Here is a 17,591-nt window from a genome sequence, read left to right as displayed (position 1 = left end):
TCGAAAGGGTTTTGGAGGTTGATGCCTCGGTGAACGTGAGTTGTTTGGCTTTCTTGTCCTCAGCAGCAGAAAGCTTTTTCGAATGTTTGAATGAATCAAAGTGGGTCGTCACCGTCGATTTTCTCTTACGGCCCGTCCACACAGCGGCATGCGCTGTCGCTTGCCGGCGGGCGTGTCTGAAACTCGACCAACAACCAATCACATGAATCTCCTGCCCCTGACACACAAGCAGCGGTTTGATTGGCTAGAGCTTGTACTGGCATATGATTCGATTGGCTGACGCCTCACCGAGGCGTCAAAAGTTGAACATTGCTCAACTTTTGCAGCGAGCCACGCCAGCTACGCTCCACGTCGCTTCCCACGATGCATTTCGGCTAAAAGTGACGTCACCCCATTCAAAGTGAATGGGGAAGCGTCAACGCACGCCGCTGTGTGGACGGGCCGTTATGCTCCAACGGGGTGCAGAATAGTTTCCCCCCCACTTTCGTGCAATACAACGGGGTACTGCTTTGCCCGGTCTTTAGCAGAAATGTTCGGCAGTAAATTAGATGGATTCGATTTTTTCATGTTGGTGTTTTTTCTCTCGTGTGAGCTCCACACGTTCACTCTACGGTGTTGTTTACCTTCTGTGATGCGCGAGATGATGACGTCGCGTCGTCATCATCACTTCACGTCAAGACGATTTAACTTTTTTTCTCTCAACTTTGTGTGGAAAAATGCGGGGATTATGCGGCCTTTTGATAAATATGCGGCCTTTTAAAAAATCTGCGCCATTTTGCTGATTATGCGGTAAATTCGCGTTTTTCTGGAGGGTCTAGCTTAGCCACCTGTCCCTGTGTTAGTGGGTATTGTTCTCCCCTTCAACACATTCACATAGGCATCACAATTTAGCTCAAGTGAACATCCTACAGATTAGGATAATATTTTAGATTAACGCTCTCGCAACACAAGGTTTGCTCTATTTTTATTTGATGATTTTGTACAATAATGTTCTGTTAAGATAATGAAAATCGACAAATGTTGAGTTTTTAAAGCAACAGAAAATTCAGCTTTTTTGTTTGCATATGTTGTCTTCACCTACATTTCAAATCAAATCAAAAAGCTACAGTATGATCACCGCATTGGCTTTAGGGATGGCAACTGGCCTGTCAGCCCACCCATTTGGTCCAAATGGCTTCAGATATACTTGGTGTTTCGTGCCTGACAGATTTGCAAGCGTGACTGTGAATATTTTTTATTTTATTACACAGATCATTGCGGATCAACATGGAATACATTTTTTTAATTTTAAAACTGGTAAAGTGAACTTTTAAGAGATTTAAGGAATATGAAGGGTTGTATTTTTTAAGCTCAGCTGTGTTTTTTTTTCTTCTGGAGGTTGGAATATATATATATATATATATATATATATATATATATTTTGCTTATATCATGGTACAATGAAATCTTCGCAGGAGAGACAGATTAAGTTGGAGGAATGTAATAATTGTTGATACACATACACAGGTTGCTTTCTGAGGAATGCGTGTGTGTTTTTACGGAATAAGCACAAAAAGACTGAAAAGAGTGTTTGTACTCGCATTCAGCTGGCGGCTGTCTCTGGGCGTTTTGACGTCAGTGTTGCTGGATGGTGCGCTGAAATGCTTTCTTGCTTAATTTGAACTGTCACTTGGTGCCGTTTGGCATTACAGGCAGCGGTAACGTGCGTGCCCAGAAATGGTGACAGTAGAACTATAATCACCTGAAGGATTTGTTCACCGGCCATGAAGCACAAGCCCAGGATGGATCGGTCAGATTTAAGTCTGTCTTTTGAGACAGTGCATTTCACAAATCTACAGGAAGCTGAATTAGACACATGCATTTTCATAGTCTAAACATGGTGAATGGGTGATGTGCAGTGTGCAAAGAGCTTGCCACAACACATTTCACGCAGTCTTATACAACACACGACAGAGCCGCAGTTAAAACCAGACAGAACCGGCCTGATCGTCATATACAGACTCCCATCTCTTTCAGAAAAGGAAGAACAAATCAACACACAATCCACATGAGCACACACACACACACACACACCTTTCCTCCTCTTTATTTATTCCTCGGCTGTTCCGCTCTGTGTTTGTGCGATGCCTTGTGCTTTTGTGGTTCTGGCTCATGCTCACTTGATCATGCTTATTCATGACGCTGTGCAGGACCCAGCTGATTTGTACTTTATTTTGTTCTCTGTCACTTTCCCCCTCACTGGGTGTGTCGTGCTTCTGAACGTTTTCTTTGCTGCTTGTATTGGATGTCGTGTACAGCACATCACATAAATACAGTCATGCTCATATCTTACTTTCACTCACATGCACTTAGGCCTCCATATAAACAGGAAAGAGAAACCTAACCTTTAGGCTGTTTTGTCAGCCAGTAGAAACTGATTGTTTTATACGCACAGCTTTAAAAATAAATGCAAAAACATTCCATCTCACTATTTCCAGGAATTCCTCTCTATTTCACACCATGATGCATTCAAGGACACGGCAGTTACCACACACGCTCACTCACACTGTCTAAATCACTGTCTCCCTGCTGCGGTCACTAACCATTTGCTGTTGCACCGGTGCTTGCTTCTTTTGCTCTTTTCTTTTTTCTTTTGGTCTCTTTTCCTGTGTTCGTTGTAATCATGAACTCTCGCTGTTTTAATTTCAGATTTGCATATCCACTTCCACTCCTTCCTCATTTGCATACAGCAAGAATGGCGAGCGGGCATCCCACAGACAAATTCAGTTTCATGTATCAACCAGACACGCACAAGAGGTACGGGGCACGCATGCACACACACTCACACACACATGTAAACACAATTTCCCATGCCCATATGACGAGGTAAGTTGGGAGGACTGGAGGTCATTTCCTCTACATAGTGAGACTGGTGGAGAGAGCAGCCTTATGGTTATATAAATGGCTCTTGTTATAGGTCATCTCAACCAAAACATTTCCAGAACCTTTAATGTTTAGCGGCCATTCCTCCGTTCAGTCCTGTACTCGTAACCAGGCTGTTCGATATGGCCCTGCCTTGTTTGGTGCAGTAGTAAAAAGGCAGCTACATTTGATTTATTTACTGCCTCACAGAAAACCAAACAATTAGTTCCATGCGTACTTTTTGTCAGTGCTTGTGCCTCATTTATTCCAAAAGTCCGTTGTTTTTTTAATCCATATTTGCGTTGAGCCTGCTCGAGGGTGATCTGGTTTTTGTTGCATGCTGGCAAAATCCCTCAGCTGGATGTCGCCTGAAGAATCTGAGTTTGGGATTTATGTGCGTGATGAGTGCGTGCCTGTGCTTGATAATCATAACCGTTCTTCTTTCCAATTTACACAGCTTACATCTCTCTCCCTTCCATATTCCCCCTGCCCCCTCTACCGCTCTGTCTTTTTCTCCCTTTCTCAGTAAGAACAGGTTAGCTTCAGCTATGAATCCCGTCTACAGCCCCGTTCAGCCTGGCACTCCATACGGAAACCCTAAGAACATGGCCTTTGCAGGTAAAACTACGTCACGCATTCATCATCCTCCTCCATACTATAATAAGCATGTTTTAAAGGGTGGCTTCAAGTGACAACAAACACTGCCACTGAGATTTGAGTCAGTGAATGAGTGTCCTAAAAGATAGTCCTGGGAATTGCTACGTGATTTGTTTACTCTCTTGTGACAACGTTGGAACCTGGTGCAGAAGCGTGACGCTGGGATCATTTGCCACCCTTTTTTATTTTCCAAAACACGGTGAAAGTTTAAACTGCAGGTCAAGATGCCTGCAGGAATAACCCATGTTTTAGATTGTGTTTTTACCAAGTTCCACAAATAAAAAAACTAAGACGATCAAGTCAAATAAGGATACCAGTGTAACTTATAGTGCTTTCACTACTCAAAGGTGTGTGTTAACATAGAAGACCCAGTGGACATGGTCTGAGGGAAAGCAATGTTTTCAGGGATCATTTCCTCGCAGAGACTTCATTCCAGAGTCCTTTGTGCAGCAGGAAACCACAATTAGTTTCTATATAAAAGTAACATTTTAAAACCTTTTTTGCTTTAGAAGTGGTTCAGTTGGGTCTTTTAAAGTGAGTGTTAGTCATTCAACAGTTTTAATTGGAGAACCTTGAAGCATTTGGATATGAGCTGTAGACTGAATACTATTATGGGACCAATATAATACAATTGGTTTAGTAATTTTATCAGAATGTAAAGGTAATGGGGTATGTTTGAAGAGAGGAATCTGAAATGTTTCTAGAATTGCAATGAGCCAGTGGCATATACAAATGTACATTACACGGGGGATGGTATATAAAATAGGCTCCCATGACCTGACTATTTTAGTTGTTAAAAGTGTAGTTAAATGCTACACTTACCCCTAACCTGTTAAATCTGACAGTTTCTTATCATACAGCAGCCAAAGCTAGATAAAGCAAAGGCTCAAGGCCACGGAATATATTCCGCCAATAATAAGTAATGAGCAGCACTGCTCTAGCTCATGGGGCTAGTTCATTCATGTCATCTCTTGTTAACCATATTTATCACAAAATACCATGTTTTATGCTAGGTCATAAATAGTCTAGCCTAATCGTGTACATTTTGATTTTAATCAATAACTTTAATGCAAAATATGGATAACACTTTCTATGTGAAATTATACAGATGTTTACACCTATTACCATACGTATATACATCTTTAGCTAATCCAAATGAACACAGTAATGGTAATGTTAAGGGAACTGAGTAATGGACTGGTCATTTAAAGTTTGAAGTAAACAAAAATAACATTGTTCACGAACAAAGCATCTCTTACCTCTCCTGCTTGTCTCCTCCTTCACGTTGTTGTCTCAGTCTGTCTAAGTTGCACCTTTTTATCTACAAAAGCTTTTTTTCTCGGGTCAAAATCGTGTGTGTTAGTGTTAATTTCATCAGCTATTTTTTAATTTAGTTTTAGTCTTAGTCCTGTGTTACATTTTCGTTTTAGTCATATTTAGTCACCTTCATCCTGTTTTTATTTAGTCAAGTTTTAGTCGACTAAAAGTCTGAGCATTTTAGTCTTATTTTAGTCAAAGAAAACTAATTATTTTAGTCTACTTTTTGTCAATGAAAACTGTTGAGTCTTTTTTAGTCATCAGATTATATAGAACATTTCAGTCAAACTAGTCTAGCCAAAACCAATAATTTGTCATTTTAGTATATATAAATAAGATTATATCTTGTCCTTATTTGATGAAAAACACAGGTTGAATGATTAAGAAGCTTTGCAGAGAGTATCTGGTCAGGTTTGTGGTGTTTTTACCAGCTGTGTTATGGCCACATTGCTTCCCTTCTGATAAAACAATGCATTCGCTTTTTTTCTCCGACTCATTGTAGCGAAAATGGGCCCAAATATCACATCGTTTCTTTCTCCCAAGCAGTGGTGGCTTTAGACTTTTTCGTTGTCAGTCATTTTGACGGACAGGATCGTAACATTTCCGTCATAATCCATTATTATCCGTCGAGTGCACAGTTTATCACTCACTCGCGCTGACGGGGGGGTATTCGGTTAACGCGAGTGCGACCACTGCTCCTAAGCCCTGTTGTTGCCATTTTATTTTCTGTTAAATAAGGTTAGTTAGACCAGTGGTTCCCAAACTTTTTGTGCCCAAGGCACACCAAAGGACAAGTAAAAATCTCAAGGCACACCTATTGTGCAAAATAGCCCTTATAACACGTGTTATCACTCATATCATGTAAAATATCTGTAAATGTGCATAATTATTTACTAAAGACAACTATATTACTCATGAAATATTTATTAACGAAATATTTCAGAAATTAATTTGAAACGTTATCAAATTAGGCTTCATCAAAGCAGCAACACACTCATTTAAAGCAGACAGGTCACAACATTAAAAATGAGACAAAGGAAATTCAGCACAGAGAACTGTCAATGCAAGGAAGCTGCATTGTCCATGGTCCTGAACTACAAATTATAAATGTAACATTTCAGCAGAGATGGGGTCGTTACTAAAAAAAAAGTAATATATTACATATTACTTTTTAAAAAAAAAATATATATATATATTACACTACTTCGTTACTCTACATAAAGTAACTCGTTACTTTACTCGTTACTTTACTCGCAGGGCCGGCCCGCCCCTCCCTGCAAGCAGATCACGCAGACTGCTAACGTTTCAAATGTTCTCTTTAGTTCAGTTTCCATTGTCGCATAAGACTGATCCAGATCCTGAATGTTTTCCTATCTGACCATGGCTGTTCTCTGTCTCCTGGTATCTGTATATTTTGCGCAGTCTATCTCTGCTCACTCTGTTGCGTCGGCGTGTTCTCCTGCGTGTTGGCCATGTGTTGCACTGGAACCAGACACCGCAAAGACTTCAGCAAAGACTTCAGCCGAGCACGTACGAACTGCGCATGCGTGAGTGGCAATAACTCTCCTTACCAGCAGGCGGCGGTAGTGTGTATTCGTCATTCAAAACAGGCAACAACCGGAAAACAGAGAAGAAGAACAGACTGTGATGTAAACAAACAACAAATAGCGTGTGCGGTAGCTCCACCTTAGCATGTGTTCTTTGCAGGTGCTTGTTGAGGTTTGACGTGGTGTTTACAGCAGTGGATAACAGCTTCTGGCCTGGACACAGTTTGCACCTCACCGTCACATTCCTGTCTATTCTTCGGATGAACTCAAAATAATGGGCATACCTCCACCCCTCGAGAGTTATTGCTGACTCAGCCATGTTTATGCAGCACTGCATGTGGAGATGTGGACGCGCAAGTCGCGCAGATTACGTACATATAAACCTACAAAGTACTGATATAGTAAATTAAAAAATAATTATATGTGTGTAGTTGTATATTGCAATAATAACGTATGGTTGTCACAAAATCTCACGGCACACCCGGACTTGCCTCACGGCACACCGTTTGGGAACCACTGAGTTAGACCATGAGTTAGACCCGAGTCTTCCTGACAGTTCATATTGTGCCGCTGCCTGGTGTAATTCAAATCTACCGCCGCGCGCCCCACAGACACACAGCTGCTGCCCTGACGCAGCACCGGAAGTGGAACTGCAAGGAGAAAAACTGACTATCAGAAATGTAACGTTATCTTTGATAATATTTCGTCAAAGAAATTAACACGTGTGTGTGTGTGTGTGTTTTTTCTTTCTCCTCCCACACTATATTGGCAGGTCTGTATGTAAGACGCATCCAACCGACTGTGTTATTGGTGCCGAATTCTTTTTTTTATGAGCGCCATCTGTGCACACCCTGCTCCAAACCAAATACTGCCTACCTGTGTGTGTGCATCAGTGGCCCTCTTGCTGTTAAGCCATGGTTTCTGATTTATTCTCTTTTGTCTGTGATGTCTAACAGGCTATCCAGGAGGGTATCCCGCCACGGCTCCCACCTATACACCCAACCTTTATCAAACAGGGAGTCCCGGGTATCCACCAGGTGAGCCCTGAAACACACACACACACACACACACACACACACACACACACACACACACACACACACACACCATTTGATGACTTTGTTTATATTACACAATGGGTAATATCTGGGGTGAAATATCTTTCAGTTGAACCCAATTCCTCTGAAGTTAATTAGTGGGATGTTTCTCTTTTTGAAGAAGAAAGTCAAGAGCGTTATCGTGTCACTGAGAATTAAACATGACATGTAATATGGTCAAATACAATGCATAAACGACAACAACGTAGACATCATATCTGAAAACATGTTAGCAATGAGGGATTTCTCCTCAGTTTAGTATTAACCCTGGGAAAATGTAAACAAAATAAAAAAAGATGGATGTTTAGATTCCAAGACTTCGAAGCTATACTACTTATAAACTAAACGGCCGTGAACAACTAAACTAATAAGCCACCAATTCATCTATAATAACCTTCAGAAATGTGTTAATGTTGCTGCCAAGTCATTATTGTAATAATTTCATTCACATTTTGATGGACAGTTTAGTGACGTGTGGGGGGGGGGGGGAATAAATGAAAGTGCATTCTTAGGTTATGCTGTGAAAGCAAAAATAAACTAGACTCTGCTGGATTTGAATTTGAAGTCACATGATCTACCCTGATGCCGTTCGAGAGGGCTTCATTGAATATATATGTTGATTATGCATACTCGACCAAAAGCAAATATGAGTTATTTGGGGTAATTAAATACTTAATATGTATGTAATATCACAATAACCTCTGCTTTGAATTGTGTTTCAAAGCATTATATTTAAAGCAACCGTGGTAGTTGAGAGCTCCACAGTAAAGTGAAGGCAGTATGGGTTAAGTGGTGATGTCAGCCTAAAGAGCGTTGATGGTGGAGGAGTGGGAGGCCGGCCGGTAGCAGCTGCCGGTGGCCCTCAGCAGCACACTCTGCTGGGGCTCCCTGTCTGGCCCCACAGCAGATGGGAATAACAGTTGTCGCTGTGCAACCCAGATATGGTGTGTCTGCAGAGACAGAAAGTTGAATATGTCGGGATCCGGAACCTTTCAGCCTGGAAACCCAGACCGGGTCAATACCATCTCACTGGAGCTTTCAAATGTCAAGCTTGTTTTTAGAATAGAATGTGTCTAAAATGGCTTATAGTCGTGATTTTATTGAGCAATCAATAATTGGTGGTTGTAACGCTATCTCAGTATGAACAGGGTGTGCGGACACCCTGTTCCCCGCGGGGGTCTTAAAAAGTATTAAAAGTTGATGAATCAATTTAGAGAAAATTAAGGCTATTAAATGGCATTTTCCAAGGTATTACATTTTGTAGCTTGTTTTCAATAAGTATATAAATTGTCCAAAGAGGTTGTATTCTACAGTCTGCCTGAATGTAATCATTGCGTAGGTGTGTAGTGTGATTCTGTGTACTTTATTTATGGCATCCTGTTGGATTTGACGTCATCTGAACCGGACATCGCACGCTCACTGCTTGATAGCGCGTGAAGGTCCGTTTACGCCGGTTGCTAAACAACATCGTTATGGGGAAATGCAAGTTTGCGTCCAAATGATTGGAAGATAAGGAGGAAGGACAAGTGAGGTAAAAGTGTCGCCAATGTAACCGGTTAGAACTCGAAGTGGCGATGAGGTCTTAAAAAAGGTCTTAAATTTGACTTCAGGATTCCTGCATATACCCTGATGAATATTACATAAGGTGTCACATGTTAAAACTTGTTCAACTGCGTGTAATACTAAGAAGCCACCCATCTCCTAAAAGTATTTGAGGCTTCTTTTCCTTGTTTGATATGAATTTGCCTGAAGCAAGTAACGTCATCTAAGATTTGAAAGCTCCAAAACAACAAATTCATGTCTAGAAGGTTGATCATTTCTAATAGTCTCACATTTCCAGTCCCAGTGAGGTGAGTTTTATTAGCAAACTTCATCACGTGAATTCATCAAAAAATATTTATTTGCAAAGAGTGACAATGTTAAACTCAAAATCACAACACCTTTATCACCAATTTCAGATAGACAATTTGAAATACCCAATCAATGAACTGAAAATAGGGAGAACAAGCAAGCGTATTGTTCAAAGATAAATGATAGATCTTGTGGATCGGGTGAAGTTGGCGACTTTAAACATAAAGTTATTACTTGGATGGTACCAGACAGAGCGATGGGTAACAAAAAGAGTAATTAAAAGAACTAATATAATCTGTTCGATTAAGATAACAATTCTTCATTTAAAGAATGAAAAAAATCACTTAAACAAAAACATATTTGTATTAAAGTAGAATTACTATCAATCGATAAAAGACGAACACAATTAGGAAAGGAAACGGCTGCTTAATTCGTTCCAATTCTCCTGAATTTCAAGTATCGTACCAAGACAGGGTGGTTTTGTAGATTTCATCTGTGGTGCTTTGAAGCCCCTCTCATCCCGTCCCCTCCCCCAGTTTGGTTTTATCTTAAGGAAGTCTAACAAAAAAAAATCGGGTGTGCTTAAGCAAGGCACAAACAGCTTGTTCAAACAAAGGAGACTCATTATTGTAGCTGTCGTTAAAATCGGCAGTGGTAATGTTTGACTGCACATCTTTTTCCTATGCATTCTGTATGGGCAAATGTACGTCTTGTGTGCCACAGACAACCTCCAGACCGCCAGCTCATTAGGAACACATCTTGGTCAATGTCATTATTTCTCAAGACCATCGCATAGACAAACACTTTTCTATCAGGCTTTTGTGTAATTGTCACACACCATTGTCCTTTAATGCCCTGCGTGCATGTGTGTGAATTTGCACAGACACACACTTTTAGACACGAGTAGCAGCCCCAGCATCTCTTTGTTCCCTCGTCCTTGTGTGAGGGAAGCGCTTTCATAAGCTCTGCAGCAGCGACTAGCTAGTAGCATGTTTGACCTTCAGGCTCCTCCCGGTGGCGGATCAGGGGTACTGCACCCCACAAAGCAGAGCACACATTACAGCACACACTAATGCTGCGGTCTGAACCAGATGCCTTTACCGCCCTACAGTAGACCTCAAGCCTTTCAGACCTTTTTAAATCGTAGTGTCGGTTAAATATAGTGCCTACATTTAAATCATGTTTGCACAAATAAGGTTAGGAGGTTTTTTGACAATCAGAAGGTGGTTATACTCCACATACACTAACTATAGAACTACTGTCTTTAGCAGTAAGCAACACGGCAGAAAGCACTTTGCTGTGGTGTTTGATCCTCAATCCCCATTAAAAGATGGTACCAGTCCCCCATCTGATGGCGTTTGTAGGAAATGCAAAAGGGATATTTATACTCTATATATACACATCCGACAAAGAAATAGACATGGATAGGAGCAAGTTCTCCAATTTGAAAATGTATATATGATATTGTACATATGAATCGAATACATTTGGAAAAAATACTTTGAAATCCACTATCCCTGGATTCTATATTTCTAAATCCTCCTTTCTTTCCCCCCTCTTTATTTCTTTTGACTATTATAGGATATTCAGCAGGCACCCAATACAAAGTGCCCCCCACTCAGTCAAATGGAGCACCCCCCCCCTACACCCCGAGCCCCACCCCGTACCAAACAGCCATGTACCCCATCCGCAGTGCCTACCCTCAGCAGAACCTATACGCACAGGTAAGGAACCTTAGTGAATAACACCTGACAGCATTTCCTTAGAGACACACTCTACTCTGAAGAATGTTGATCAGATCTGTCGTGTTGCGCCTGCTCAGCTGCCAGGGCCATTTCACTCCTTCTCTTTAGTGCACACATTTTATAGTGAATTGGAACAATAAGGTTAAGCAATTTGACATCACAGCTATGAAATGCAGTGTTAAACAAATAAATAAATAGATTACAAATGCCATTAACAAAGTCTTTTGAATTTGAGCTATGGGTGGTTGTTTTGTTTATGGGCATGTTAACAATTTATTTTGAACAAAGAACCCATTTGGTTAACTTTCACAGTGAGCTCCAAGAACCAAACCTCCCAAACACAAAGTCCATTTAGTTTGCAATTTCACAGGAAACACCTGGTGAGCAAATGATACTGAAACAAGCCTGAAACACAGTGTTTGAGATGCAATTACACGACAAGCCAACAACATGGGTCTCATTTTGTTCTTTTGTAACTTGGTTGTTTTAATGGTTGAATGGATGTTTAAAAATACAGAGGCAGGAGGAAAGATAAGAATAAAAAATGCCAATGAGTTTTCTGTATACTTTTTGTATGCAGTGGTAAAACATTAAGCGTTATAAACCTTACACTAACGCCTCACTTTCCTCCTCCACCCTCTCAGGGAGCGTACTACACCCAGCCGGTGTATGCGGCTCAGCCTCATGTGATCCATCACACCACCGTGGTGCAGCCCAACAGCATCCCCTCCGCGGCCCTCTACCCCGCCCCCGTCCCCGTACAGGCTCCTCGCAACCAAGGCATGGCTGCCATGGGGATGGTCGCTGGGACAACCATGGCCATGAGTGCAGGTACGGCCAGACTCCTGGCTCCAACATGTTAAGTTTATTTCTACTTTCCGAGATAACTTGCTTGCATTGACGTCTTTGTTTACCTCTGTTCTCTTGACTGTTGCTCACTAAATGTGTTGTTTTTAAGACTTCTCTTGTGATTTTGCTGAAATTCTTGATGGATTAGATGTGTTGGTACAGTCAGGTCTGCATATCCTAAAACAGCAGTGTGCAGACCTGACTGTACCAACACATCTAAAAGTTAAGCAATTCAGTTATTAGTCGATGTAGAAAATGTAATGGCAACTATTTTGATCATCAATTCAATTTTAGCCACTTATTTCGGGGCTAACCTCGAGACCTTAACTTACATCAGCATGTGTTTAGCGAAAACACAAGCTTAGAATTGGGGCAAATAAACCCAAATGCTTGATTTCCTCTTAAAAACAAATATAAAAGGGCAATTCATACTGTACTGCAATAACTGAAACCTTCATAGCTGTTCTGCAGAGTGATACATAAATAACTGATCTCATTAATGGTGTTGTTAACTTCCTGTAGGGACCCTGCTGACCACGCCTCAGCACGCCCAGATTGGAGGACACCCGGTAACTGTGCCAACCTACAGGCCCCAAGGGACACCTGGGTACAGCTACGTCCCGCCCCACTGGTAGAGCCCACCCATCATGTGAGTGTCTGCCCCCCTGCTGTTTACTTTGTTCTCTCCTCCATTTATTACACTCCCTCCTCCCATCCTTTTTATTTTGTTGTTGTCTCCCTGACTTGAACAAACTGCGCTGCCTTTCATTTGTTCTCCTCTCTGTTCCGTAGAGGTGAGTGTCATTTTGTAATAAATCACTAAGGTGTTCCTTTTCTCTTCTCTCCCACCAGATCTGGAGTCCACCATCGTATGCAACTGCTCAAATCTTACCCGGGCTCCCACTGGTAACCATGGGAACTCGGCACCTGTCTGCAAGAACAAAACTAAAGTGCAACAGCCACTTTACTATTATTGTTATTGTTAGTACGCGACATTCTCTAACGTTTTTACAAAAGCTGCTTTTATTTTTTTCTCTCTGTTCATTTGCCAACCAGTCATTACCTTATTTTGAATGGCTTTTTTATTTGATGTCCTCTTTATTTTTTTTGATGTGTTTGTCATTGGAACTCCAGAAGGACTCTTGACCAATCACGGGTGTCAGTTGCTCCTGTTTTGTGTTGTGCTGGTGTGTGTGGTCCTTCCTGCTGCTCAGTTGGCTGGAAAATATCAGGCACTTATTCCTCATTATCTTCTCCGTCAGTCACTACAAACACTTATTGACTTATGCTGCCAAACTTCTAAGAACTAGATGTCAGCACAGGGTTTTAACAAACTAAGCATTTTAGGTTTCAGGTTATTTGACTTCTTGATATTCTTTCTTGCCTTTGTTACTTTCTTCCTCTTTTTTCGTCTTCCAGCGCATAGCTGTCTGTCTGGCAGTAGTCAGTCCATCCCCCCGTCGTTTATCTCCGTACGAGTGCTACGAGCAGAGCGCTTACTGACCCATCCAGCTGTGTGTCCCACTTCGTCCACTTTAGCATGATACACACCAAGTAAACATCACCTACTTCATGCTACATACTCTGCAGGCTAGTATGACGGGACACTTTCAAAATCGTAACCTTAAGTGTAAGTCAATGTATTTCAAATTGTACGAATATTTGATTAACCGCGTCACCGTCGTGGGTGGTCGTGCACAGTTTCTCACACACACGCATACACACACACAGGGGCTCCTGTGATGTGTTGGACACCACATGATCATTTAGTTGCACTTACTGTACAATATGTTCAGTTCTGCTGTTACTGATCAACACACAAAAGCAGACACACATGACATGGATTTCTGAGTGTGCATGTCAGACAGCAGAGGAGGAGCTTAAAGGGATTGTATTGGCGCAAAGACAGGAGACAAGATGTGGAGAGGAGACCAAAAGGAGGGAGGAGGAGATGACATACTCAGTCAGGTGTGTTTATTTCAAGGTACAAGACATTTGAGTTTGTGTTTCTTACTTGCAAGAGACCACACAATATGCTATTTTTGCACTACATGTTTTGTACATTGACTCCTCACTGTGATTACTTCGTCTCCTCCTCCCTTTTTTCTTCTAGGTGACGATTTTGTAACCAAACACTCAAAGTAGAAAACCTTGAATCTTACATATTCATAAATTAATGGCCCAGTCTAATAAATATGTGCTGATAGATGGATACGATTCAATTCATAGTCCAGTGCTGAAAATGTCCAATCAGAAGGCTGTAATGTGTAGACACCGAGTCCATGCCATAGGGACAATTTGTTATTCTCCGAGTCCAGATTTGAATTTTGAGACTAGTGCCATGTGATTCAGGAGCGCTGGTTTCAGTGTTGGTGGTTACAGCAGTCTGAGACATGAACACAAGGTGCAGAGCCTGGGTGACGAAGTGTCTCAGCCTCTTAGTTTTAAACCGGTTTATTCCAGGTCGATTTCAGACTTTTTAGTAGTCTATAATATCCTTATTGCAAACGTTTTGGAATGTACACTTTATCTGCTTTTACTGGCATTTAAACATAATCCACCATTTGTAATCCAGCATAATCTTAATTAGTGTTCAGATGAGGATAACATTTGAGCCAATGAAAAAAGGACCATATACAGCCTTTTTCTGTTGCCTTTTTTATGCTTATTCATGTGAAAGCGTGTATGGGCAAAAGCAGTATGGTGACCCATCTTAATAACACTACAAACCTACAGTAGTGACGGTAGGGTTCAATATTTAGGTGAGGCGTGTGGCATTTTTCAGGATTCCCACAGAAAAAGGGACCGAAATCACCGCTTCATAATCTGGAGCGTACAGATTTGTTCAACAAAAGCATTTACTGCGCTGGTATGTAGATGAAGTGGTTTGATATTGCAATAAAATAAGAGGGAATGCCTCCAACTGTTCACATACAGTTAATATTTTATCAGCGTTTGGAATTGATTTTTTTTTTTTAAATGCTTCTTGTAATCTCTAATGTGGATAACAGGCTCTGTATGCAGTCTCTATTCAATACTAAGTACATTTAATGCTAAGAAGAGAGGTAGAACATATCAAACATTTGGGTTTTGAATAACTTTGTGAGGAAATGTTGCACAACATGAGAAAAAAACAAACTTGATGACCATCATTTAATGCTAAGTAACAGGTACCTAGGCTTTGTAGTGAAGGAGGGAGGAGCAATTTATATTGTAATTTAAAAAATAAAACGATAAGATTGAGTGTTTGAGCTATTGTTAGTCCAGATGTTTGTACACTTGTAGGTTAATTCTCAAGAAGATATTGCATTATGCCGCTGTCGGGTGAAAAAACGCTTGTATTTCTGAAGATATAAAGTGGATGTTATCGGGTCTTAAAGTGTCCAACATCTGTGTTTTTATTCAACCTGAAAAGAATACAGGAAGTAGGGTTTCTTGCGACAGCATTAATGTTACTCGTCATTAGGATTTATTTAACCAACCACTACTATCAGTATTTCTCAATTAAATAGTTTTTTCTTTCCCTCTGGTAAATTGAGCATATGGGTATGCATAATATTCAGGTGTAACTCACTATAGCATTGGATCTTTAGGTAAAAAAAAATGCAGTATATTTATACAGCAAGTGGTACAGTAATGTATTTCTAGCTAAGCATGGTTGCATCAGTGTGGCAGCTACTGTTTGTGCTTTTAATATTTTATTTGTTTTACCTTTTCCACATCTCTGTCCTCTACATATCTGTCACCGAGGAGGGGGAGACGTTTAGATAATGTCTGTCAACAAATTGTAGAGATTCTTGACACCAAATCCAACATTTGTTTGACTGTGGAAAGGCTACCATGATGCTTTAGGAGACCATCTTTGCTGTCTTGTGGGTGCAAAGATGTATTTAATGATGAATGGAAACCCTCAGCCTCAATGCCCTTTTTGTTCTGTGCCATATTTCAAACGGTAAAGATTACTTTCATATCTGGTGAACTTCTTGTTCTGTCTAGCTTCTTGTGAATCCGTGTTTCCTTAATGCTGAATCTTCACTTTGTTGATGCATATTGCCTGTCTCACTTTCACCTTTCTTACAGTATCCTCCATGTTTGTCCTACTTTCACTCCAGAGGCCATTTTGCATCCCACCAACCATTCAAACACTCAGTTATTCACATTTCAGGGATGCACAATGATGCCTGATCACTAGTTCTGCTCCCTCTCATGTCCACGTCTACCTTTCTTCTTAAACCGTCTGCTCTCAGCGACATGTTTTTGTTCCTTCTCTCCAACCTTTGCAATCTCCACCGCCCCGTCTGAGTAGCAGTCATATTGAACTATATGATAGTCATTCAATTGGTGATACCCTTTGTAATTTTTGGTCTTTGTTAAACCTCCACTGAGCCTTTTTTAACACTAGATGTCGCCAGTGATGGAGTCTCGAATCACCATGGGTCTAGGCTTTGAGCCGAAATAATGATTTATCGGTGTCCTTTACATTTTTCAATCAAAATTGGATGTCATATTTTTTAACACTGACACATTTTTGGGGGGGGCGGTCTTCTCCAAATGTAACGTCCTTTTTTCCCCCCCCAGATATTTTTTCTCAAATGCCATTTTAGACATGTTTTTATAGGAGGGGTTGATCTTTTTAAGTTGAGCGTTATTAAGAGAGTGCTTTTCTTTCTGGGCTGCGGACCAATCCTCTTAAAAACCTTTTTTATGTGGGGGTTAGGGTTAGGCAGACACAACGGAGCAGGTCTGGTTTTCAGGATGTAGAAACTGCTCCTCATTCACTCCATTCCCCGCCTCTTCATTCATTTCAATTTGCACTTAAGTGAAAATGGACAGTTAAACACTTTAATGTGTTAAGTGGGAGAAAGGCAAAGTTGTCATAATGATGGCTCTTCCATCATCTTTTCTTTTTTCCTGTATCATTCTATCCTCTGACATTTCCAAATGTTGAAAGTCGTTCATTTTACTGAGGATTACACTTTTTTTTTTTTCTCCAGTACATTTCAAAAATGCTTGTTCACTTTGACAGTGAAAATGCACCCAGAACCATTCACACCACTTCTCGTCTCCTTCCCTCCCCCCTCTCTCTCTTCCTTTGTTTGCCTTGCCGTTGCTAAGTCTTAGTTTTTAAATTAAAACACTACTATCAAAGTAAGTAGTAGGCTCTTAAATGTCTTCGATGTTCTGCTGCAGCTTTTTTAATTTTAATTTGTCCGAGATATCTCCGTTTAATTTCACACTAAATGTGATGCAAAAAGTGGAAATTCCTTGTCTTCCAAAAAAAAGCATACTTGTATCCCCCTCTCCCTGGATCGAGTATTTGGAACAATCCCATCTTTGGAAGTTTAAGTTTGGTACCCAGTTTGCACATGCTATGGTATATCTGTTACCGTAAGGTTGTGTTTGAAACTGAAGCCCAACGTGTGTTCAGCGTTGAGAGAAGTGAACTGTATGTTAGCTATTTGGTCCAGAGTGAAGGACCAGCGTCAGGCTTGTGATATGAAGTGTAAATCTGTTTTTAATTTTTGTTTTTTTATGTTTATTTTTCTTTTGTTGTTGAGGGGTTTTTTTTAAGATCAGTTAGTGATCGAGTACTATAACTAAGCCAAGTTTGTAATTGTATATTTACT

General features: G+C 40.7%; 1 protein-coding gene across 5 annotated transcripts in view; it reads left to right on the top strand.

Moving 5' to 3' along the window:
- fam168a (family with sequence similarity 168 member A) overlaps positions 1 to 16,502 on the top strand; it is a 28,852-nt gene extending 12,350 nt beyond the window's left edge. The window contains exons 2-8 of one of the 5 annotated variants that reach the window (XM_034097636.2): positions 2,689 to 2,796; positions 3,359 to 3,519; positions 7,379 to 7,459; positions 10,952 to 11,094; positions 11,760 to 11,973; positions 12,487 to 12,613; positions 12,817 to 16,502. In XM_034097636.2, coding sequence (XP_033953527.1) covers positions 2,735 to 2,796; positions 3,359 to 3,519; positions 7,379 to 7,459; positions 10,952 to 11,094; positions 11,760 to 11,973; positions 12,487 to 12,599 — 774 coding nt within the window. In that variant the 5' untranslated portion in view covers positions 2,689 to 2,734 and the 3' untranslated portion in view covers positions 12,600 to 12,613; positions 12,817 to 16,502. The remainder of the gene's footprint in view (positions 1 to 2,688; positions 2,797 to 3,358; positions 3,520 to 7,378; positions 7,460 to 10,951; positions 11,095 to 11,759; positions 11,974 to 12,486; positions 12,614 to 12,816) is intronic. The other 4 variants (XM_034097638.2, XM_034097637.2, XM_034097639.2 and 1 more) reach the window with 4 other exon arrangements.
- Positions 16,503 to 17,591: the final 1,089 nt, after the last annotated feature.

The sequence above is a fragment of the Pseudochaenichthys georgianus genome, chromosome 13 (genome assembly GCF_902827115.2).
Source record: "Pseudochaenichthys georgianus chromosome 13, fPseGeo1.2, whole genome shotgun sequence".
Lineage (NCBI taxonomy): Eukaryota > Metazoa > Chordata > Actinopteri > Perciformes > Channichthyidae > Pseudochaenichthys > Pseudochaenichthys georgianus.
Note: the sequence above shows the minus strand (reverse complement) of the source record. Positions and strands in the feature narration are given on the sequence as shown.